The sequence below is a fragment of the Cynocephalus volans genome, chromosome 1, assembly GCF_027409185.1.
Source record: "Cynocephalus volans isolate mCynVol1 chromosome 1, mCynVol1.pri, whole genome shotgun sequence".
NCBI lineage: Eukaryota > Metazoa > Chordata > Mammalia > Dermoptera > Cynocephalidae > Cynocephalus > Cynocephalus volans.
The window spans coordinates 198,408,059-198,422,324 of NC_084460.1; the positions used below are offsets into that span (position 1 = coordinate 198,408,059).

Genomic DNA, 14,266 nt, shown 5'->3' on the forward strand with positions numbered 1-14,266 from the left:
CTCCGCAGCGGAAGCTGGGGAGGGCTTCAGGGCAGACACAGCACCTGATGGTCCTCAAAGGCCGCTGTTGGTTTACCCCCTCAAAACAAAACTGAACCAACCCAAAGTGAAGAAAGGACATCAGACCCAGACATTGAATCCCATCTGTGTTTAACCCCAGATGGAGCATCACAAAGTGGGAAGGGATAATTTGGGTCTGGCCCTCAAGGTATTGCTAAGAACCTCTCTGAGTATCTGCTTCTCCTCGGGGAGCCTAGACGGAGGCACCTGCTGTAGGGGGAAGCCATGGGCAGGGGCTGGAGAGACCCGGGGCTGGCCCCCACTCTGCCCTCACTGGTGCTGGGACACTGGAGGTCACTGAACCTTTCCGGTGGCTCTTCTAACATGAGCCACTGTGCTGGATCACCTCTGAGACCCCTCCCAGCCCTGGCAGTCTAGGGATCCATTAAAAATTTGAGATTTATGGTCTAATGGATCCTACTTTCAGTCACACAATGAATGGAAACTAAACATAAAGCACCACTAAAGAGCTTCTTACCACCAAAATTGGGTCCTTGAGACAGGAAAGCACCAGGTTAAAATGTTTCCTTGTGAGTTCTCCTTACATGCAGCAGCTTCTTCCCCCACATTTCTGAAGCAGGGACAGAGCCACTTGTGCGGGAAGCAGACGGCAGGGGGTCAAAGGTCTGGGCTCTGGGCCAGGCTGCTGTGGTCACGTCATGGCCACGCCTGCCATTTACTTGCTGGGGGCCTTTGGGAAAATAACTTAGCTTCTCTGTGCCTTAGTTTCTCAATTTTAAATGGGGACACTGATTGTGCCTCCCTAAGGTTGTTGTGAGGATGGAATGAGTTACTATGTGCAGAGCTCAGCGCTGTCTTTTCTAACTGGTGTGAGCGTGTGCACATGTGTGCACCGTCCTCTAAGTTCTTCACGGGCAGTGGACATGTCAAATTCTTCTACCCTTCGCACGCCCAGCACAAGGACTGCTGCTGCTGGTCTGAGGGCCTGGCAGGGGGTAGGGGGGCAGGACAGGTGGTACAAGCCCTGTAGGCCCCAGAGGTCTGGCCGACTCCCCTCCCTTGCTTGTCCATGTGGCCAGAAGCTGAGGCGGTGACTACCCCATCTGGGCCCTGCTTCTGGGAGTTCTATTTATAGATCCGGGTGAAGTAGCAGGGAGGGGATCCAGTTGCATGAAGCCTGCACACAGACCCACCCACCACCCCCCAAGCTGTGGCCAACTCAGCACTGAGGCTTGGAAGTCCCCTTCTCCTTAGGGCCTCTGTCCAGTCTCTCCTGTCCCCTCCCACTTCCCAGCAGGGCCACACATGGGCTGTGTTTGTGGCTGGGAGCCACGCCTGGCCCACAGCTTGTCTGCCAGCTCCTGCCTGCTCTTGTGGGCAGTCAAGATGCAAACAGCCCCACAATCTTTTCTTCCTGGGCAGCTGACAAGCCTTCATGACACGGAGTGGCCAGAGCAGGCCGTGGCCACGGAGGGGTCGCTGTGGGGTGGGGCGTGGGTGGGGGTGCCTGGGTTACTGGCAATCAGAGGCTGGCTGTGGCACCTGCAGCCGAGGGAGGAGAAGCCGCCTGCAGGCTGACAGGGGTGGGGGGTGGGGGCGGTTGCCTCCCACCCCTCCAATGCCGGGATTCACAGAATGAACATAGGTCTGTAAAGTTAAATCTGGAGAAACATGTTCCTATCACTGCTGTATTTCTTTACAAGTAAAATTCACTTAAAACGTCGTATACAATGTATGGTATAAATCATGTATCAATAAATATGCTTCCTTCCTGCTCCTGGGGAAAGATCTTTTGCAAGCCCTGGGGCGGTCCACACCTACCCTGAAGATCTCTGCCCCAAGTGTCCAACGTCTCCAGATAAGGGCACCGACATCAGGCAGTGGGAGCTGGGAGGCTTCCTGCAGGAGGTGGCCCAGGTTGTAAGAGTGAGCTGGGAAAAGTGCTCCAGAAAGAGGGGCCTGCATGCTCAAAGGGGGCTGGAAATCGCACATGGTGTGGGGACCCGTCAACAGCTCATGTCCCTGGGGCCAATGAGTACGTGTCCACGGCCAGCACCAGGGCTCAGCAAGTTGTAATGAAAATGGGCATTCTCGCACAGAACTCCTTTCTAAATTAAGAAAGTGTAGAGGTAGAAAGAATGTGGATCTGGGAGGGTGAAACTCTGGGTTCTATCCTGATGATATCCTCTCTGGGAAACATTGGATATAGGTCATTCCTTTCTCTAGCCTCAGTTTCCTCATCTGTAAAATGAGAACTCCAGTAGCTGCCCAGCTGCCCTCATGAGCATAGGGTAGGTAAGGGCCATACAAACCTGGGGCATTGCTCTGTGGTTGGAAACTTTTCTGGGAGTTTCCTGGATGGTGGCCATCCAGGTCATGTGCTATTGTCCCTCCACTCTCCTGTGAGCTTTGGGAGGGCAGAGATGGCTGCGTTTGTTCTACGTGCACCCAGCACCAGGCTTGGCACACTGTAGAGGTTCTGTGTTGATTTCTTACTGAATGCACACACCGCTGGGGCTTACAGCTTTGAAACTTATTCTATTTTTCCCTTGGGAGGCAGAAATTCTCCCAAAGTGCAGTACATGCTTTAAGAGAAGGCAGTCATATCCTCATCCAGAACTCCAAGCTGCTTGGGCATCATCTCATGTTTTTATAGAAACTTTTTATAGGTTCTCTGCCTCCTCCCTCACCATCAGGACTTTGTCAAAGCTTTGTCTGCCTGCTTGCCTCGTACCCTCCCTGCCCCAGGTCCTACAAATTTGCTGCAGACAAGAAGTCCCGAGGGCACACCATCAGAAAGTGAAAAGGCAACCCACAGAATGGGAGAAAAATTTTGCATATCATATTATCTGATAAGAAATTTGTTTCTAAATATATAAAGAACTATTACAACTCCACATTAAAAAGACAAAAACCTGTATAAAAATGGGCAAAAGATTTGCATAGACATTTCTCCAAAGAAGATATATAAATGGCTCATGAGCTCACAAAAAGATGCCCAACATCATTAGTTCTAAGGGAAATGCAAATTAAAACCATAATGAGATACCACTTCACACCCACGAGAATGGCTATAATAATAATTTAAAAAACAGATACTAACAAGTGTTGGTGAGGATGTGGAGAAACCTGAACCCTCATACACTGCTAGTGGCACTGTAAAACGGTGCAGCCACTGCGGAAAAGAGTCCAGCAGTTCCTCGAAAGATTAAACATAGAGTTACCATATGGCCCAGCAATTCCACTCCTGGGTGCATATCCAAGAAAAATGAAAATATATATCCACACAACAACGTTTACACCAGTGTTCATAGTAGCATTATTCATAATACTCAAAAAGTGAAAACATCCCAAACATCTATCAGCTGATGAATGGTTGAACACCATGTGGTATATCAAGGAACTAAGCACTGATACCCACCCCTTCTCTAATTAGGCAGAGGATCAGATCAGCCCAGCCCCTGGGACTCTCCAAAACATGTGCATGTCCCTGAAGCTGCAATCGGTCATTGGGAGCTTGCCTAGCCAGGCCAGGCTGCTCCCTCCAATGTAGCCATCATCAGAACTTGGGCTCAGGGGCCGAGCCCGTGGCGCACTTGGTAGAGTGCTGCTCTGGGAGCGCAGCGATGCTCCCGCCGCGGGTTCGGATCCCATATAGGAATGGCCAGTGCACTCACTGGCTGAGTGCTGGTCACGAAAAAGACAAAAATAAAATAAAAAAAAAAAAGAACTTGGGCTCAGGAAAATATTTGAACATTCTGGATTTATTCAGGATCAGTCACCTTAGTAAACTGCGAGGTTGGCCAGCAAGGGCATAGCGTGGAGGCAGCTGGATTCACATCCCAGCCTGACCACAGACTAACTGGGTGAGTCCTTGTCCCTTTCTGGGCCTGTTTCCTCATCTGCACAATGGAGCGATGTTACTTTAGTGAGTTTTAGTAATGATTATATGAGATACGTAAAGGGCCACCTTATGGGCCTGTTAAATTCACTCACCTTTCATTTTATTCCTCTCACTCTAGGATTTTTTAAAAAACCTTTTTGTCTGTGTAAAGAAGAAACAGATGCACCTAAATCAATATATGGTGTTCTCTGCCAAATGGAAAAACTTACTTTAAAACATTCTAAAAATGTGCTCTGGGATAATGGCCTGGAGGCACACACACATTTCCCCCAAGACAATTGAAGGAAAAGAGTGCTGCTGTTTGGGACTCAGGGAGTGGGGAGAGGAGGAGGGGGTGGAACTGGGGGAGGGGGCATATAAGGGAGAGGCTGGTGATCAGGGAAGGGTCCCAGGGTGGTTTGGGACTGAGGCATTGGGTTCCCTGAGCCCTGTAGGGGCTGCTAGTCCCACCATCCGGCTCCCTGCCAGGGACAGTCCTCATGCCATTGGGGTCCCCAGGCCATCCTTCCTTGCCAGGATCCCTGGCGCCAGATCAAGGTCACAGCAGCTGACCCTCTGCCCGCATAGCCCTTGAGGGCAACCCTTGTCCCACCACATGGTATGTTTGTCTTTCGTGTTGCTCCCCTCCCCGGACTCCAAGCTCCTCAAACGTGGGAACTGAGTGAAACTCACTCTGTAACCCCAGCACTTAGTGCAGTGCCAGGCACACATTCGGTCAAACTTGAGCTGCATCAGCATCACCTGGAGGGCCTGTCAGACAGCCCTGCTAGGCTCCATAACAAAGAATTTCTGATGCTGCTGGTCCAAGGACTGCACTTTGAAAATCACCACAGTAGGTGCTCAATAAAGGACAATGGAAGGGGAGAATGAATTAATGAATCGCTCCCATGCAAGAGACACCCCAGATTTGATTTTTTTCCTGGATTCTTATAGTCAGCCCAGCTCCCAGCCCGACTCCTCTGTAAAGCACTGCCTGACCAGTATCAGTGCTCTCTCCCTATGCTCCTCTCGGTCTTGTGGTTTGGGTGCACACACCCTACCCTGCACATCCCTCAGGCACCCAGAGCAAGGTCTTTGTGGTGAGAAGGTGGTTAGAGTCATAATGGCATCATTAGCTGAGCCAATGAGGCAAACTCCACAGGCCCGCTCCCACAGCCCCTCCCCTGCCACATGCCAGTCACCAGGCCCACTGCAGGGTGGTGGAGAAGAGGAATGGTATTGGGTGACCATGAAGATCCTGGGGATCTAGGAGCCGCCTAACATCCCAACTGGGAGGATGTTCCCAGACAACAGAGTTTCTTGGCTGACCACAAATCCAGATGGCCTGACTCCCCTCTAGAACTTTCTTTTTCTTTCTTTTTTTTTTTAGAACTCTCTTTTACCACCACAAGTTGACAGTGGTCCCGGAAGAACTATTCATTGGAACAGCTCATTACCACTGCCAGCATATGGGCATGATGGTGGTCAGCGCTGGTTGTGAGGGGAAGAGGAAGGCCCGGTGGTCAGCACCATGGCCAGGGGCTTGAATAACAAAATAGGGAATGCTTAAGTTCCAGGGTCCCCATGCTGCAAAACCCCAGGGGGCGCCATTTACACTGCAATCCATGCGGACAATAGCAGTTTTATGTAATGGCTGGTCCTGCCAAGCCTCCTCTGAGAAATTCCTACTCGTTATTCCCTGGGTACCTACTTTGTACCCAGCACAGAGCAAGGCACAAGGGCCATGCAGGTGGCCAGATGACAGCTGCCTTCTTGGGACTCTTAGGAGAAAGGCCTGCTACACACTGCAGCAAAGAACAAAGTGCTCGAATGAGGGCACGCCCAGGTGCTGCGGGTGCAGGGAGGAGTGGCTTAACTCTGCCCAGGGAGGTGGAGGAGCTGGCATCTGGGGGCAGCCAGCTCCCCACGGGCCGGTTAATCCAGCCAGGCTGGAGGCCATAGTGGTAGCTGAATCTGCAGCCTCGGCATCTGGGGTTGGCTAGTTTCTTGCTTTCCAGGGAGACTTGGAGCTGCAAACCCTAGGGCTGGTGGGTCTTGTGGGCTGTGGCTGCCCCCACCTCTCCTCTTGCCTTGTAGTAGGGTTTGCAGAATCAGGGATGGGCCTTGGCCTGCTCCCAGGCAGGGCGAGGTGTGAGAGGAAGGTGTATTAGTCCCTTTCTGTTGCTTAAAACAAAATATATGGAACTGGGTATTTTACAAAGAAAATGAAGTTTATTGCTTACAGTTTTTGAGGCTATTAAGTCCAAAGCCCAGGGAACACATTTGGTGAATACAGGATATCACATTGCAAAAATGGCAAAGCAGAGAGAGCAGAGAAAGAGACAGACTCTCTTTTCTCTTTTAAAGCCCTCAGAACCACCACGCCCCTGACTACCATTTTTAATCCACTCACTCCTGCATGGACCTATAATCCAATCACCTCTTGAAGGCTCCACCCTTCAATCACCATAACAGGATTTTCCACCCTCTTAACTGTCACAGTGGGGGCCAAGTATCTAATACAGAAAACTTGGGGGACACAATTCAAGCTTCAGTGAGTTTTGAGGGGGCATAATTCAATCCACTACAGAAGGTAAGGGCAGAGGCAGCCAAGACACACAGAGTCAGCTCCAGGCCACCAGATTTTGGGGCTTGGGGACGCACCCTTCCTGTTTACCAAGTCAATGCCCAGTCTTTTCCAGGAAGCCTCTGAGGGGGCCCTCCCCTGACCCTTGGTGGCCTCTTCCTCTGGACTACTCGGGACACTGGAAGTTGGCCTCCACTCTCCAATTCCTCTGCATGGGAAGGGTCATGCAGACACTTCCCAACCACCCACGATGGGCCAACTCTGACTTTTGGAAGAGCTCTAACTTTTGCAAGTTCTGAGAGTTCAGCAGGTTGGTCCAGGCTTCCTCCTGGACCTAGAACAGAGAGGGCTTCACACTCTGGGGCTCCCTCTGCACTTCTTTCACATTACCATTGACTGCACACTGGTTTACTTGTCTATCACCCTACCAGATGGGGGCCACTTTGTACTTCTTTCTGTACCTAGCACCTAGCCCGGAGTGTGGCTTCCTGGAAAAGGTAGGTGCTCAATTAATGTTTGTGGCTTAAATGGTGTAGCTACCAGATTCTGTGCTTAAGGGTAGGGTGTGCTTCTGAGTCCTGGCTGTTCTCCCCAGAACCTGGCTGGGGCCCTCCTGCACCCAGTGACGATGACTCCCACCCAGATCTCATGTTTTTTTTATGCTCAGGTCATAGACTTAATCTTCCTGCCTGGAAAGCCCCTTCCCCCCCAACTAATGAAATTCAAGGTCCAACAGAAAGGCCAGATCTTCAAGGCAGAGTCAATCTCCCTCCTCTGGGCCCCTCAGCTCTCTGCAGCTAAAAGGATGGACTAGCATACAACGGGAGGTACTTTCCCTTAGACTTCCAAGGGGGTGGATGGTCCGGGGCCTTAGCCACCCATAATCTCCATCATCTCTCCATACATGCTAATGTTAATATTAAAACTAACCCTTTGGTATGAATAATTCATATTTCCCAGTTGGGTAAACTGAATCACAGTTTCTGTAAAGTTTTTCACAAATTATGGATCTGAAACATACAAGCTAAGTAAAAAGCAGAGTACTTGTTACACAAGTAGAAGCAGCTTGCAGGGAAGTCCCCTGGCTCCCCCTTCCTGCTGCATGACTGCCCATGAAGAAACCCTGGGCTTCCCCAGCAGACAGGCAACTGGGCAGTCACATCCCAGCACCCAGCAAGTGCCTGGCACAGGCACATCTGCAATAACCAGGGGTTGAATGCAGAGAAGGCCAGGCTAGAGATCATGACTATGGACATGTCCACAATGGCTTTGACCTGCACAAGGCTACCGTTACTGCCACTTTGCAGATGAGAAAGCCGAGGCCCAGCCAGGTTAAGGGATTTCCCCCAGACCCCATTGTTCTTGCCTGATGTGGATCTACTGTGCCCTAGTCCCATCCAGTCCCCGCATTCAAGCTGCCTCCAGGGTGGTGAAGGCAGATGGCTCTTTGCCAGGGACCTGAGTAATGCCAGTTGCCTGGTGGGCACAGGGCTCTGATGCTGTCTGCTCTCTTCCTCCTGGAGTTCCCTTCTCCTCAGTGAGCTGTCCTAACACACTTTCCAGTTCCTCATTCTCAGGCTGTTTCTGCAAATCTGGGCTGCCCTCTGTCCCAGACCCTGAATCAGGGCAGCATGGCCCCCAGGCCTTGTTGTCAGGCTTAGGGGTCCAGGAGGCCCCACGTGACCCCAGGTCCCACTCCCTCTCCCACCCCTATCCTCCCACAGCTGACCTAAGGGGAGAGAAGACAGGATGCCAGTCTTAAATCAGGGTTTAAAAGCTGGGTTACAGCCACACACATCTTAATTGTACATTTCTATTTTCTCTGTGGGCATTTTCCCTTTCTGATGGATTCTTACAAACATTTCACTGTTATATTTCTTGTAATACTGTCTGCAATCATTATTTAGACATCATACAAAAATCGTTATATTTTTAAAAGGAAGGCGGAGATGTTCTTACAAACGAGAATACAGAAAGCACAGGCAGACACATAAGCCAATCCACACACAAACACACATAACGTGCAAGTTTGGTCTGACGGAAAACAAGTTTATCACCACACCACTTTGCAAAATAAAAATGAATGAATAATTTATAGGGCTTTTTACAAACATCTAGATTTTTGAATCATTCTAGAAAAATCCAGTTCAATTCCTTGCAGCAGCAGTTCCCTGATAAACCAATGCAGAAATGGTTATCAATAAGTAAAATTTACAATTCCCAGTGGGCCTCCATTCCACAGAAATGCATCGTAAACATTAACATCTGAAAAAAAACATGCACGCAACATACCAGAACCCACAAGGCTGCTGCTCTCACTAACTGAAGGCACTGCATGTGATAAATCCTTGAACTCTTTACTTTGAAAAGCCTCCTGCCTTAACAACCCGGAACCCCATCCCTCAAAAAGGAGACATGAAAATGTGCAGATGCTAATATTTCCCATTTCATTTTGGCGAGAACATCATTATACTGCATTCTTTGCTGCCAGTTCCAAGGCTGTACAGCTCTCTGGGAGGTGTCAAGTTCTCTGGCCTCATGGAGACACACGGGGCACACTCTGGCAAGGCAGAGGCTGGCATAGCTGGTGGGAGGGCCCTGCATAGCACCCATGCCACCTGGGTTCTGCGTCCCAACCAGACTTACCGACAACGGGCTGGTGCGACATCTGCCCAGTGAGGGTCTGAAGCTCTCCAATCCCTTGACAACCCCACTGCGAGCTGGGCCACCCCTCCTCATTTGGGTCTCCAACCTGCGCACAGCCTGACACTGGTTTCTCAGAAGGTGAGGGACCTGCCAGGGGCTTGGCCAGCCGGGCTGCCTCCCCTTCAGCCTGCATGCCAGCTACTGGCCACAGGGACTGGGCCGGGAGTGGTGACTGATGCTTGGTTAGTGAGTGCACTGAGAGAGAGCAGTTCTGGCCTGACACTTCCTGTTTGGGAAGGAAACCTCACTGGTGATAATTAGTGGCTCAGACTTGAGTGTCTTTGCTACAGGAACTGAGGTGGGACGGCCAGCAGAACCCAGAATGCATAAAATGAGTGAATGTCATCTAACACAAGAGCATGAGAGAGAGAGAGAGAGGCAGAGGTGCTTTCTCTTCGTAAAGAGAAAAGCCAAACATAATGGCTGCAGAAAGAGGCAATTTATCAATTTCTGTGGGGGTAATTTATCGCAGTCACCATGGCTGTCATCGACTTAGTGATAATTCTCTCAGCATTTTGTGCCGGTAAAGGTTTCACTGTCATCTTTACTTGCTAGTCAGTGCTCACACAGAAGACAGACAGACAGATAGACAAAGACCAACAAACAGAAGACAGCCCTGTCACAGGGCAAAGCATGGATGGGGAAGAAGACACGGGCACGTGCCTGCCTGCTGCTGACGGCTTCTCAGTTGACCCTGGAGGCTGCACCGATAGACCAGAGGAGGCCAGAGGTTTGGAGGATTTTGAATCACTGAAGTGAATTTATGCCAAGTCGTCTTAGGGGCAAGTGTATTCGATTGTTTTCACCTTGTCAGAACACTAGTGATTTTGGAATATGGCAGCTCTGAGTAATCCTGGGCATCTGGTAACCAGACACATCCCACCAGGCTCTGGGCAGGTTTTCTGTTATCACCAACAACCAGAACAGGGCCTGCAGCGCTCTCTGACTGCTGTCACCCCTATGTCTGGTCTCTCCTACTAGAGTGAAACCTCCTGTGGGTAGGGGTAGGTTCTTGAATCTCCCAGAAGTCCAGCACAAACTGACTTTCCACTACCCCTCCTTCCAGTCCCTGTCCCATCCCACTTCGGCCAGTGCATTACTTCTACCATAAGTCTTAACATCCTCCTGACCCATCCAAATCCCTTTCCTTAAAGATCCAACCCAAGCCCTTGGACATTTAGGGCATCTGCAGCCCCCCCACAGCCCCCCAACAATCTCCTCCCACTCAGAATTCAGAATTCAGAGAGGCAGCTGTTAGTTGGTGCATCTAGTTAGATAGACCTGGGTGTGAACTCAGGCTTGGCTGCCTGCTTGCTGCATGACCTCAGGCAGGCTGCTTCCCTCTCTGTTGACCATTTGAGAGCCCGCGCGAGCCTGCGCCTGCATATCTGACTTAGAACTGCTCTGCATACACCTTTCCTTGCTCTGCTTTGGGCCACTGACCTTCTCTCCCTCTGCTGCTCTGGGTGCTCTGTGGTCACTCAGCTCCTCTGGGTTCTCAGCGGTCAGCAGAGGGAGGCATCTGCGCCTCCTCCACCCCATGTGTCTACACAGCTCCTCACACAGCTCTCCATTCACTGTGAGGCCGACAGACCCCTGTTGGGCCTATGGGGCTCAGGCAGTGCCTTCAAACGTTAGTGAACCCCAGAACCACCCAGGCAACTAGAGGTTTGTGGGCAGCCCCAGGCCTGGAGTCCCTGATTCAATGTGTGTGTGTGGGGAGGGGGGCTCCAGACTCTGTGTTCTTATCAAAGCTGCTGGTGAGAGGTCTCTAGACGCCCCTGGAGAAGCCACACTAAGAGGAAACTGTGCTTCCTTAAGAAAGCAAACCCTCTGGGCATGGGCAGACAGGAACTCGGGAGCACAGGCCAGCTGTGACAACTGTTCCCTTGGGTTCTCCCTGAGACCTGGGCTGCACCCTAAGCTCCCACCATCTTGGAAACCCCTCTCCCCTTGGTACTCCACACACTGCCACACCAGATGTTCAATAAGAGCTGCAGTAACAAGCAGCCATGCCAGAACTCACAACAGAACGGGCGCTGGAAGATTTCCAACTCTAGCCTCTGATACAGGAATATCAGCAGGGTGGGACTTTTCCAGGATGGAAGCCCACTCTCCTCCCGCCCCCCCCCCAGCACAATCCTTGGCTGCTGGGCCCAGCACCAGCTTGCTTCCTTCCCTTCCAGTTCCAGGTACCACCTTATTTCTGGCCAGTCTGGAGCTGCATCCAAGGACCAGCCACAAAGGGCCTGGCCTCACTTCCCTCAGCTACTCGCCTCACACGTAGATTGGGCCTGATTTGCTGGACAGTGGTGATTCCTCTCACCCTCACTATGTCCAATGTGCCACTGACCCAGGTGCAGGCCTGGGTGGTCACCCAGAAAGCCTCAGCACAGTCCCCAGCAAGCCCACTGTGGCCATGTGCAGGCTAGACTCAACCTGGAGGACCCAGGTCACAGCCACCTTGTCCTCCATCCATGCAGCCAGGGTAAAGTCACCTTCAGAGAGACCCTAGCTCTGACTGTAGGCTTGTGGTTACCCTGTCAAGCCCACCTGTAAAATCACAAGCCTACCTTCCCCACAGCCTAATGGCCACCCCACAAGCTCCACATGTGTATAGTAAAGGGAAGGGCAGTTCCGGCACAGACCCCAGCACCTGCTGTCAACAGATGAACCGAGATGGCCCACTCCACCATGTAAAGCTTAGTAGGCCCATTCCCCAACCACTAAATTCCTTTAAATTTACTGTATGGGTTTTATTGTACACACACGCACACGCACACACACACACACACACACACACACATTATTATTATTTTTTTTTACAGTTTAATCTCGTAATCTGAGAACTCAAGAAGGCTTAAAAATGTGCTGTTTGCTTAGATCCCACCTGGCTCTCATTAATTGGAAGACAGAGACAGGAGCAAATTGCTGCCTGATTGCAGAACAATGAGTGCTCACCTGTGGCATCCTCTGCCAGGTGACTATGGCGATGTATGAGGACAGACTGATTGGGAAGTGAGTACTGTGTAATTCTGCAGTGACAGTGTTCTTACGTTGCTGAAGCAAGTGAACCCTGGTCTATCTAGAGCAGTGTTTATGGAGACCCGGTCACTCCTTGGAGGAGGAAAACATTCTGCCCTGGGTGGAAGTGGCAATGTGGATAGTTTATGATTCATTTGCAGTTGTTCACTGGACCCTGCTGGCTGGCACGGTGGTCAATCCCTCCAACTCTGGGGGTGGGGAAGGGGGCATCTCTGGATTGGTTCTGAATCCTGGCTCACATTAGCTGTGGGTCTTGGGCCTCACCAATGCTGAATTTCCTCACTTGTATGCAGAAATATGTGGAGGGTATTAGTGTTTGCAGGGTGATAAATGAAACTGACACTCATCCTTCCAGAACTGGGGCTTAGCCGCTCTTAGAGTACCTGGCACAGTTAGTGCTCAGTTTGTTGAATGAATAAATGAAGAGGTAGAATTTGGACAGGCATATAGTTAGTGGCTAGGAGTCTCAGGTTTGGGGTCGAAAAAAGAGATTGGAGTCTCGTATGTCCTTGGAAAAGCTACATGGTTTGAAGAATACCACTATCTACCTCCTAAGAGTCTCAGGGTACAAATGAGCTCATGTATATAACATGCTTAGCCCGGGGCCTGGCATGTGGGAGGATTGCCTTCAGGTGTGGTGGTGGTGGTGGTGATGCGTGGCATGTCAAAGATGTGAAAGGTTGACAGGTTGGAGCATGCAGATGCCTAGGAACCGTGGGAGGCCACGCTGGACAGGTGGGTGGGCCTCGTTGCTGGGACACATGTGACGAAGTGAGACTCCTATAGCCAAACATCTGAATACCACAGAGTGCCTGCTCCCATCCCTTCCTTTCCCCTCTCCAAGTTCTGTAACCTCCACAGCCCCCCAAATTGGGATGGGGTTGGCAGGGGCAGGATAGGAGTAGAAAAAAAGGCACACACCTCTCCAACCCCCAGTAGGGAAGAAAGGAGCCAGCCTGGGCTTAGGCTTTAACAACTACTTAAACTGGCAAGCTTCCTTGTTTTAAATCAAGAGGCCCATTCCTGGTCCAGATGCTAGAAAGAAAACTTACTCAGCTCGGGTCTGCCCAGCCCAGGAAGACCTGGCCACTGTGCATGGTGGCAGGGGAGATGGGGGGAAGGAAGGGGTGGGCCCAGCCTTAGCTGGAAGGCAAAGGAACCCAAGATCCCTGAATGGCCCGCTTCCCACCCCCCCCCGACCCCTTCCCCCCAAACTGCCTGGAAACCATCCCAACCTGCTGAGGTTTTCACCTGCAGGCTGGACAGGGATGAAGCAGACACCACAGACTTCTCCCAGGCTGGACACTGAGCTAGCAATCCCGGGGCTTGGGGCCAAAGCCAGTTCTGCCACAAAGAAGGGGACCTGGAGGCCACTCTCAGTTACCTTCTCTAGGGAACCGATGGGTTCAGACTGGAAGAGCAACGAGCCTGAAAGGTCCCCATGGGATTAACACTCAAACCCTAAGGGAAGAGGGATCTGATGTTTCATGCGTTTCTAAAACTCAGCACTTTGGGCCGAGCCCGTGGCTCACTCGGGAGAGTGCGGCGCTGGGAGCGCCAAGGCCGCGGGTTCGGATCCCATATAGGGATGGCCGGTTTGCTCACTGGGTGAGTGTGGTGCTGACAACACCAAGTCAAGGGTTAAGATCCCCCTACCGGTCATCTTTTTTAAAAAAAAAAAAATAAAACTCAGCACTTTACACAATCAACACCCCAGGCAGGCCTTATTGTCCCTGTTTTATGGGAATGTCATGTTCAAAGCCGTTGGCAAGGTTTTAACAGGTTCACAGAGCTGAGGACTTCAATGTCACATTAAGAGCTGAGATTAAAGCAGGCTTTCTCCCCTATGGTCACCTGCCTTGGCCCCACCCAGTGCTCGAGTGTTTGGCTTTGGATGTCAGTTAAGAACTTTCACTTTTTAACTACATGAAGCCTTGCCCAGCACTGTTTTCTGATAAGTTCAAGGAGGAGAGGGCCATGGGACAAGGACAGGAAACGTGATCAGGAGAAGAATTTACCTGTTT

At 51.1% G+C, this 14,266-nt stretch overlaps 1 protein-coding gene across 2 annotated transcripts in view; it reads right to left on the reverse strand.

The window, feature by feature from the left end:
- STEAP3 (STEAP3 metalloreductase) overlaps positions 1-14,266 on the reverse strand; it is a 38,524-nt gene that overhangs the window by 22,657 nt on the left and 1,601 nt on the right. The window contains exon 1 of one of the 2 annotated variants that reach the window (XM_063112045.1): positions 9,138-9,210. The exons of the other annotated variant lie outside the window; for it this stretch is intronic. Coding sequence (XP_062968115.1) covers positions 9,138-9,159 — 22 coding nt within the window. The 5' untranslated portion in view covers positions 9,160-9,210. Of the gene's footprint in view, positions 1-9,137; positions 9,211-14,266 lie in introns of those variants that run through there. 2 annotated transcript variants of the gene reach the window in all.